The sequence below is a fragment of the Parasteatoda tepidariorum genome, chromosome 10 (assembly GCF_043381705.1).
Source record: "Parasteatoda tepidariorum isolate YZ-2023 chromosome 10, CAS_Ptep_4.0, whole genome shotgun sequence".
Classification (NCBI taxonomy): Eukaryota; Metazoa; Arthropoda; class Arachnida; order Araneae; family Theridiidae; genus Parasteatoda; species Parasteatoda tepidariorum.
This window is the reverse complement of record NC_092213.1, coordinates 59,361,113-59,371,813: the sequence shown is the minus strand read 5'-3', so window position 1 is coordinate 59,371,813 and position 10,701 is coordinate 59,361,113. Positions and strand designations below refer to the sequence as shown.

At 26.6% G+C, this 10,701-nt stretch overlaps 1 protein-coding gene across 1 annotated transcript in view; it reads right to left on the bottom strand.

Annotated features, from left to right (window-relative positions):
• Positions 1 to 1,247: 1,247 nt before the first annotated feature.
• Positions 1,248 to 10,701, bottom strand: part of LOC107443096 (nucleostemin 3) — a 19,634-nt gene continuing 10,180 nt past the window's right edge. Inside the window, exons 9-14 of the mRNA XM_071187138.1 lie at positions 10,174 to 10,275; positions 7,517 to 7,663; positions 5,921 to 6,038; positions 3,413 to 3,612; positions 2,050 to 2,094; positions 1,248 to 1,452 (exon numbers count right to left, since the gene is read on the bottom strand). Of these exons, the coding sequence (XP_071043239.1) occupies positions 1,324 to 1,452; positions 2,050 to 2,094; positions 3,413 to 3,612; positions 5,921 to 6,038; positions 7,517 to 7,663; positions 10,174 to 10,275 (741 nt within the window). The 3' untranslated portion in view covers positions 1,248 to 1,323. The remainder of the gene's footprint in view (positions 1,453 to 2,049; positions 2,095 to 3,412; positions 3,613 to 5,920; positions 6,039 to 7,516; positions 7,664 to 10,173; positions 10,276 to 10,701) is intronic.

Below are 10,701 nucleotides of genomic sequence, written 5' to 3'. Positions count from 1 at the left end.
AAAAAAAAAAAAAAAAAAAAAAAAAAAAAAAAAAAAAAAAAAAAAAAAAAAAAAAAATAAAAAAAAAAAAAAACGGGATATTTATTTAAAAAAACGAAACTTTTAGAAAATCAGAGTTTTTGATAAAAAGGCTGAAATTCGAGAGACAAAAAAAATCTCATCCCTGTGTAAAGGTCAACCAGTTTTATCCCAAGGAAATGACTTTTAGAGAAACTTCAGAGGGAGGAAAAGGAACTTCAATAATTTCCCTCCGCGGAAAATTAAATTCCTCATAAAACATTTTAACTTGTGCAAAAAAAATTTCAGCCGAAATTAGCGGAGAAAAAGGAAAAATTTGAAAAAAAGCGGAAATCCGCGAAAGAATCTCATCCCTGTAAATGCCATAAACACTTTTAACCATAGAAAATTTTAAAAAACTACAAAAAAAACGTTTAATTTATTATTTTTTTTTTATCTGAATTCATCGAATTCCTTAATTGCAAAATCCTGAATACGTAAGTATTAGTTGAAACTTAAGGGACAATTATTCATTAAAACTTAAATCCATTTCGATAAAATCAGCTGATCTGAGTCAGTTGCAAGGCTGTGATTCAAATCACCGAATCAATTCAGTGATTCAGCAAAATTACAAGGCGGCAGAGTTGAACATTAGCCGTCTTAAACCCAAAAAATTGGGTTTGCTGTTAGACGGTGGTTATAAAATAAAATACTTATAAAGATATTCATTGAAATTTATCAGCCTAATCTTTGGTATTGCTGATACTTAAAATTTGTATTAATTTCTGAATATAAATAGTCTCTGATTTAAAATGTCATATATTGATACATTAAATTTATTTATTTTGAATTCCGTCGATATGTATTTATCTTTAATGTGCTAATATTTATTAAACCTAAAGTTCAATGAAACAAAAGCAGGAATCAATGTTTCTGTGATAAAAGTGTTAATATTAAGTAATTTAATGCAGATAAATTGTTTTTAAACTAAAGACAATTGGCATAAAAATACACTCATAACTAAATTTACAACCCTAAAAGTAAAACAAGAATCGATTACACTTTTTAGACAACTGCCATTTTTTTCGTATTTAATAAATTAAATCTTTACAAAACTCTTAACTTACACATATATGAAAAATATAATTTTGATAAATTAAATTTTTTCCGAACAAAATACAAATAAACAGATCATTAAGTAAAATTGCATAAGAAAAAAATGAAATAAAACAGAAAGTGTTAAAAAATCCTACAAGCCATCACTGTTCCTTTTATTTATAAAATTTATTTACAAACATAACAAGCAATTTAATTATTTTTACATTGCTACTCATATGGGTTATGATAGACCCTTCTCAATTTTTCTTTTTTATTTCTATTGTTATGCTTTTTCCAAGGTTTACTCCCAGAGCCACCATCTTGACTTCCTATACTTCCTTTAGATTTCAAATGAGCCTAAAAAAGAATACTATTTATTTTAATTATAATAGAAAAATTAAATTAATAATTAAATATATAAAAATATAGCCAATGTTTGGATGGATTTTACTTCAATTAAATAGATCAAAATTATCTTAACTATTTATGATTTAAAAGCAGCCCTACTTAACATAATGGAAATATATTAATCAAAATGAAAAAACCTTTTTAAATTGATTTAAAAACTGTTCAATTTAACACTATAAAGAAGCACAATAATAAATGCAATTAAACTACGTTTTCGTAAAAAATTAGAAGAGTAATATCATTATACTTGTTAGCTTTAGTGCATGTAATAATTTTGAAATATAAACTAGATCATAAACTGTATTTAATAAGATGCAACATGCATACAATAAAAGAAATACCATAACAGCTAATATTTACAATTATCTGAACAAATTTCAATTGCCTTAAAAAATCTGACTGTGACCGAAAAATTTAACATACTTTACTGTTTTACAAGGCACACATCATTTTTAAAGCAATGACAGAAGAAAAAGTATGATTAAAAACAGAAAAAAATAACTAAAAAAAAAGATATCAAAAGAAGGTATTTTTTCTGATTCTTACTTGAGCAAAAAATTTCTTGTCTGCTGCACTTAGTGTTTCTTTTTTCTGAAAAAAAAATAAAATAAATATACACCATTGAAACACCAATTTAATGTACTAAAAATATAAATAACAAAAAAAAATCTTTTATATTCGAACTGCATGATAGTACACAAAATAGTAACTTTTGCATTAATGAATGCAAGGCATTACAATTTTAATTGTAATTTTTTTTTAATATTTAAAAAAATTTTTAGTTAAAAATAAATCCAACCTAGAAACACCAAACTAGTAGTAATTAGCCTAAATGTAACATATCTCAGCACCTTATAAACATAATTTTTTGCAATGATAAACAATATAGCTTTTAGAATTTTATAGCATTTGAAGATAAATTCATAGAGATGGAACTATTTTAAGAGTTTTGAGAATAACATAAACTAGCAAACATTCATGTCCATAGCCTAGGTGTTCAGATTAATCAATCAATGGGTCTACATATAAACACTGCATTTTCAATTGAAAAAGTTCATTGAAAGGGTGAAAATGGTGAGGCATTCATGAAGAGCAAGACAATATGAATTATGATTTTCAGCTGTTGAACTACAAATGCAGAAAGAAGTTCAAATTTCAATGAATAGATCCAGCACCCATCAAAGCAGTTTATTTTCCTGGATCATATTATTATTATTCAAAAGAATATTATTGATAGCAAGTAAAGAAATTTGGTTTTTCTGGCCTTGCCTTTATATGATGAATTGGAATGAATTATTCTCAGTCATTTATTTAGTCAATATGTAACACATTCTTGGAACTCGTTTAAGTTATAAAATTGATAACTAACAAATGAGGGTGGACCCCACATAACACTTATACCCCTAAAAGAAAAAGAAAGAAGCAGGGCCTTGAATAATTTATGGGCCATATGCATGATTTCAGAATTGTCCTTTGTTTATTTTAATTTTATTACTGATAAGAGTTTCTAAAAATCATGTATGTGCAGTGACTCTTTATAAGAACTAATTCATGTGTTTTGAACATTGCTTTGTGCATTCTTTTTTCAATAACATATGAACACTCCAGTTAAAAGTCTACTTGTGCCTATTTTATTTTAGCCAAGTTAAGCAAGGAATCATACATTAAAAAATTTTAATCTTTAATTCCTGCAGTGGACTGTTAAACATATTTCCCCTTCTTCCCTTTCTTTATTCATGAAAACTAATGTTTCGATTTCAAATGGACAAGAATAACTTAATAGTGATTTTTCTAAATACAAAATAACAAGTAATATTCAAAAATGTAATAGATAAAAATGCACAAAGGAAAAAACATTTTAAATTGTCTTTAAAAAAAAAACCAAAATAAAACATTGAATTTTTTATACTTCAAGGACTTCATTTTCTTTTGGAACATTCTGGTGCGAAATTTTCTTAGCTTTCATTTCAAACTTATGATAGTCTTCTTGTTTAATACCAGGAGGGGCGAAACAGTACAACAACTTCCCATTGATAAAATCCTTCAATATGTAACGTGCTGAACGGGCATTATCGGGAAGACCTCTTGATGTCATGTAACCTCTGCTATCTACATTAAAAGCCAATAAAAAAAATTTCAATAAAAATTATCACACACAAGACACTATAATTTTCCCTAAAAATACTTATAAACCATAGGTTTAAAAATGAAGCATGATAAAAATAAATCCATTATTACTATACATTTAACACAATAATAGAGTGCTTCCAGTTAAGTGATATAACGTGCAAAATACGGCAAAAATTGTATAGGAGGCACAATTTTCCATTGCAGAATGGTAAAAATAGTACGCCAGCAAATGTAGTCAAAATTATAACTAAACTTCAAATATGAATTAAAATTTCCTTTTTTGTTGTTGTTAATAACTAAAGGAGAAATTAAGGATACTTCTGAGTGTCCAATCACACCATTGCTTTTACTTTATGCGCATGTTTGATCAGCCCCAATCAAAAGTGTTGATTGTTCAAATAGAACTCTCTTCCTATTTAGAAATTCTTTGTTTTGTCTATCAAATGAAAAATGACTATGAATGTGCAAATTTATGGTTCGATAAAACAATAGAAAATTCATATTTTAAATAGGATTACTAAAAATTGGTCCTGCCTTTAGTAATAAAAGGTCAAGAAACATGGAAGCATAGTTTCTAAAGCATAGCTGAATTACTGATAGAATAATAACAGTGTATTAAGATATAGTAATACTTATAGATTACACTGGAATTTTAAGATTTATAATCTTAAAAAATAAGCAATTAAATTTGATTTTTACTTTTCTTAAAAATGAGTAGGGAAAAGTATTGTATATTGAATCACATACATTTTAAACCAGTGAAATTATTTATATCAACCTGAGAAGTATTTCCAAAGCATAGCTGAATCACTGATATAATTATAATACTTGTAAGAAAAAATAGCAATACAGTGAAATTGTATGATTTATAAAGACATACAAACAGAGATGATGATAACTGCAGCAGAGATGATGATAACTGTTGTCTTACCAAACCAACCTAAGCTTAAGTGGCCACCTGATCTGTGATAATTTTTAATTTCCGCTCGCAACAATGAGCAAGGGAGCGTTTGGTGGCAGAAAGTTTATTCGAGACAGTGAAGGACAAAGGATGTAAATTTGCTCGCTCAAGACTTAATTAAAAATTTTAACAATCATTATTTCTTATCTTAAGTAAACGAGCTTAATTTTATAACTCAGATAATCTCCTTTAAAGCATAAAATTATTGTAATTATATAGCTTTCCATATATGTTGCAATAAGCTCATCAAAGAAAATTGGTAATGTATCATTGTTTCAGTATTGACAACCTTATTCTCTAATCTCAGTGTAAACTTAGTTATTTTCATTAGAGCTCATCTCCACCACTAGTAAAGGTTGGAATATATGAAAATGAATATAATTACATTCTTCTTATTTTAAGTTTTGAGTATGATGATACAGCAGTAAACACACTTTGTAAAAGTTGTTTAGTAGAACAGGGTCAGCTTTTTTTTACTAAGATCAAGATAAGAAAATTTTTTTAAGAGAGTTGAATAGCAAAAGAAGAAAAGAAAAAAAAAACAGACATGCTTAATAAAACAGGTTGACGGAAGTTTTTGTGAATTGATATCTCTTCAGTTTTTAGAATAATACATTTATAGTACTTTATATAAGGTTTGTTCTGTACCAATTTAATGGGTTTCAATTCCAACCAATTAAATGTTTTAAGCTTAATTCGAAGTCAATAAAAAATTTATTCAATAACAGGGTTATTGAACACTCAGAAGCTAACCTAGAATTTTTAACTCAGTATCTATTTTTTACGAAAATGTTTAAAGTATCATAATTTTCTGAGTAAAAATGTGTTAAAAAATTTATTTTGATGGAAATATTTTTCTTTAAAATAAAAAGCTATTAAAATACTTGTTTACAACTTTTCACACAATGTTTACTTAACATGATTATTAGCAATTAAGAAAAATAACAATAGGTTGGGTATCTGTCATTGAACTTGCAAGTGTTCATGAGACTTTCGAAATATGGACACATATTGAATTATTTTTCTATAAAAGTGCCCAGAGTTTAACAAAAAATTTACAAATTTCGATTTTTTATTCTTTCTAAGGTGTTGATTTTGCTACAATAATTATGATTTTTGTGAAAGTAATGATAAATGGTAGCAAAATCCACCTGCATACTTTACCCTGATACTATACGTTGAAATACATATTCTGCAATAAGAACTAAATTTTATTGGTTCAAAAGTTTGCATAAAAAAGTCTTTTTACTTATTCATAGGCTCAGTACAGCTCAGAAATTTAAATTTAGCATTATTGAAATTTGAATCCCAAGCATATGTACTTACATCCATGAGCATTTAAAAATTCTTCTGCAGTTGGTATTGTGTCTCTTCCTTTTTCCCCAGTACTAGGAATCAACAGGGAATATGAAGATTCCAACAATTGACGAGGAATTAAATTAGTCACTTAAAATCAGTTAAAGAAAAATATACTACAACAAAATAAAACTTAATTTAGGCAATTCTATTTATTATATCTTCAGTAAGATGTTTAGAAAATTACAAGAAAAACTAATTTTTTAATGACAATGGAATTAAGACGATGGATAGTAAACTACAAATGAGGAAATTAATAGTGTTTTTATTATTTAAAACACAATGGATCTAAGATAAGTTTTTTTTTTATAGAAACTAAAATTAATTTTTTTTAAAAATTACTAATAAAAAGAGGCTTAATTTTTAAGATCACAGGAGATTGTACATAAATTGTTAAGTCTATGTAAGAAAACAGGAAAGTTTGTATCTATGTTATATGTCACGTAATCCAATATGGCTGAGTAAACCAAGCGGATTCTTTCATGAAATCATAAAAGCAAAATGATTGAAAGCAGTATTAAAACTAAAAAAATAAATTTGTATAAATTTTGATATTAAGAAAATTTCCAAGACTTTCACTCTCGAGAGCACAGGCTTGCTCCTTTGACTACCAGTCTTTTTAAATTCAATGTCTTTCCCTTAAGGAGAGAAAAGGGAAGTCAAAGCCAAAATACTAATGCTAGGAATTTTGAATTCGGCAAAAAACGAATGATGCAAAAGACAAATTTATTTTCATATCATCACACCAATAAGTGATTAAAACAATGCAAATTTTTTAGTTATATATCATATTTTACTATGTCCATACTGATGCAGCCTAAATGAAAAGTTCAGCATCAGTCACCAATGACTGACTGATATAGTACTCAAAACATGACTGTTTTTTTAAGGCTTTGCAGTCATATGAAATGATGCTCTTTTAAGAATATGTTATTTCTTATAACAGCAGTGAGTTTGCAACAGTTACTCATGAATGTTAGGTTAAGTTAGTTTATCTATAGCAATTGCTCTCTATGCTTATTCTGAAAAAAAGAGCAAAATGTCAATTTGCTGAAAAGCCACAATTTTGCAAAAATGAAAAACATTTGTGGTTTGTTGTGAAATTTTGTGATTTTTAAATAGTTTGATAACTTTAAAGCATTCAAGTTATTTGTTCATTGTAAAGCTCAGATAATTCTTCACAGTACGATGGTATATATAGTTTAAAAATATAATTATGCAGTGAAGCTTTTAAATTGTGGCTTTCTTTAAATTTTCCTTGGCGATAGAGCTTTGATAAACTATGTTAAAAAAATAATGTTATCAAAGAAAATTTTTAAAAAAAAATGAATTAAAATGTTTAATGATATAATTCAAAGCATTTCAGAAACTGTTAAATTAATAGTTTTTTTTAAATATACCTTAACAGTTAGCTCTATCATAGAAAACAGAGTAACCATTTAACTTACTTGCTATTAGCTAATATAAAATGTCCTTTCAAGATGAAAACATTTTTAAAAAATTATATGTATTTTATATATGAAAGAAGAATAAATGCTACTTGAAGTTTGAAAATTTTTTAAAGGATATCAGAGAAACAGGTTGATTCCATTCTGTTAGCTGATCAATTGGAAGTATACCATTGATAACCATCTCTGCTTTTGTGGACACGAAATTTGGAAAAACCAAGCCAGGACAATCACACAGACACAAATCTTCATCAATTATAAAAGTCTAGATAGAACATTAAATTAAAACATTTTTATTAAAATTAATACATTTCAATTAAGAGAAAACATGCAGGGATTGTTATGAGAAAAATGATGTATGAAAATAAATAAAAAATACTAACTACAGAAATGTCTTAAAAGTAACATGTTATATGAATAATAAACAAATTGCTGGTTGGTCACAGAATAAATAGATTTATACTTTTTGAAGAGATTCATATTTAGCAATTTTTATGATACTGGAGATCAAATTTTTAATTGTTATTGTTTCGAATAACACTTGGACGAGCCATCGGCCTTGTGAATGAAGATAAAGAGGGAAAGCATTTTGTTTGACAAGAGACACCGCTAGGGTGAAAGCAAGACTTAGCTCAGAAACCCTCAGGTAGGAGGCAGTACCACTCTTTCGTGAAGTCACTTCCACAATTTAGACATAGGAAAGTTTATTGAAAAAAATTGTTAAAAAAGTTAACATAAGCACATCAAGAATAAGTAATGGAAAAATTATAATTTCTTTCATAATTAAAGCAAACAACTCGTGTACAAAACTAGAGACATTTTGACACAAAAAATTAACTAAGTAAAAGGCAATTTAATGAAGATAAAAAAATATTTGGATGAAAGGAGAGGTATTTTGGGAAAAAAATTACACCCTTTCATATCATATGGTTTTATAAAACATGTACTGAACTGATCTGATCATAACAGCAGCTATTATAACATTTTTGGTACTTTTCCCCTAATTTTAAATAACTTGAATTTGAGTTAAACAAAATTAGCTAAAAAGCTAAAATAAAAACAATCAATATAACAATATAATTTAAAAATAATAAGAGAATTTTCAAAAGCTTTCACATGATGAAATATTATGTTTAATGTCAACAAATTTTCCGTTTTTTTAATCCATATAAAAGTATTATAAAAATGTCTTGGTGAAGATCAGGTTATAACCATGACATATAAAAAAAAGATTTTGCTAATTTAAAACGATGTTAATTTTTGCAAAACATAATAATTGATAATCTAATTCATTTTAACAATGAAAAAACAAGCTTTAACACTTTTGAAAGTAAAGGTAGATTTGAAACCAAATCAATAAAAATAAATTGAAGCACTTTGAAAAAATGAACAGTATCAAGCAAGAAAATATATTTCCTTTTAGATATGTCAGCAAATAAATTATACATTTACATGATTAGGTTAATAACAGAATTAAATTCAACGGTACTGAATGTCTTTGGATACAATGAGTTAGAATATGTTTTTAGAAAAAATAAAGAATAAATAATTTAAATTTATTTAAAAAAAATTTGAATAGAACTTTTTATAGTATTCAAGCAAGGATGTTTAAAATTCAATGATAAATTGTGCATAATTTGTATAAAATAGAACTCAAATATAATAAGCTTTATTCAGTGAGATTCCTGATTTAATAAGTCAAATAGTAAGTTTCTTTTGGTACAACAGGTTCATTTTGCACAGTATTGTAGAGAAACAAAATTGTTACATTTGGGGGGGGGGATTTAAGGAGAAAAATAATTTTGGAAGCATGAAATTATATAGGAAAGGGTGAAAAAACTATAAAAAAAATTCATAGTGCACTATCACTTGTTTAAAATTATTGAAAGTATTTTGGAACATAATTATTGTCATTTGGAAATAATTAAATCATTTTCAAAGTTATTGACAGTAGGTGCAACCCTTCAGAAAAAGAAGGAATTCAAACCAGAGTCGACACCAATTTAGCCTTCCGTATTGGTTCCAGAAAATAAGGAAAGAAATTTTAGGGTGTTTTAATAACATTAGAGAAGCACTTGTGGAGTTGCAGAATCGTAAGCGATTTCAGAGTCACATGTAAGAAAAACTCATTCTCAGTCCTTGACATTTCATGAAATCATATTTTTTGTTCAGCTGTTTAAAATGTAAAAATTTTGAACCATTAAAAAAAAAATGCTAAAATTATAATACTCTTAGACAAAGGAGACAAAATGTTGCTATATATAAATAAAATTTGTAAAATTATGCTATTCAAACAAGTTGTGTTTTGTGTTTAAATTTTTTCTTTTTGTTCCAAGCTTGAATTTGGATTTAACGAGTAACTGGGTTTAACCAGCGTTATTCCATTTCCTGAATCACATATATGAGATTTATATTATTTTAGATAACAAGTCAAATCTGAGTTCAAGGATAGAACAAAAATAAAATTAAACTAAAAAAAGAACTTACAAAAATTGCATAATTTTACAAATCTTAATTACGTGTTGCAACATTTTTCTCGTTTACCTAGGAGTACTATTATTAAAAAAAAAATTTTTTTACGGTTAAAACTTTATATATTTTAAATAGCTAAAAAACTGGTAATGACTCTGAAACCCGCAATGATTCTAAAACTACACTGGTCCTTATCAGATGATATTGAAACTTCCTCAAAGATAAATTAATAAAATTAAGAAAATATAACATACCTTGTAAAATATTAGAAATTAGTTAACATTGATGAAAAAGAAACTGTACCTGAAAATGTTTAGTTTTACCAGGAGTAGCAGACACAGATACTTTTTTGCTCATCAGGATGGCGTTAATTGTGCTACTCTTACCAACATTAGGATAACCAACCTAAATAAAGAAGATCATCAATTTGACTGCATAAGTTTACTTTATTTTAAAAATAAATGGAAATTAAAATATTTTAATTTAAAAAATTTGTTTAAAGATTTTTGTTTTTACATTGGGAATTGCAAAGAAACCTTTTCTAATATCAACTAAATTTGGGATGAACACTGCTACCTACTCACACTAAACTAAATTTTTCATGTGGTATATTATTGAAAACTCTAATAAATAGGGACATCTGATAAGCATAAAATCTCTATAATCTATGAATTTGTTTAAATATTTTTTTTCTACTAAAATGGAATAGTACCAAATAGTCAATTTTAGCAATAACAGGGTGGCCACTCGAATCAGATTTCAAATTTCCCTGATTTTTCCAGGTTTTCCAGATAAAAATCTTAAAATTTACAGGTTTTATCCCTCTTTATC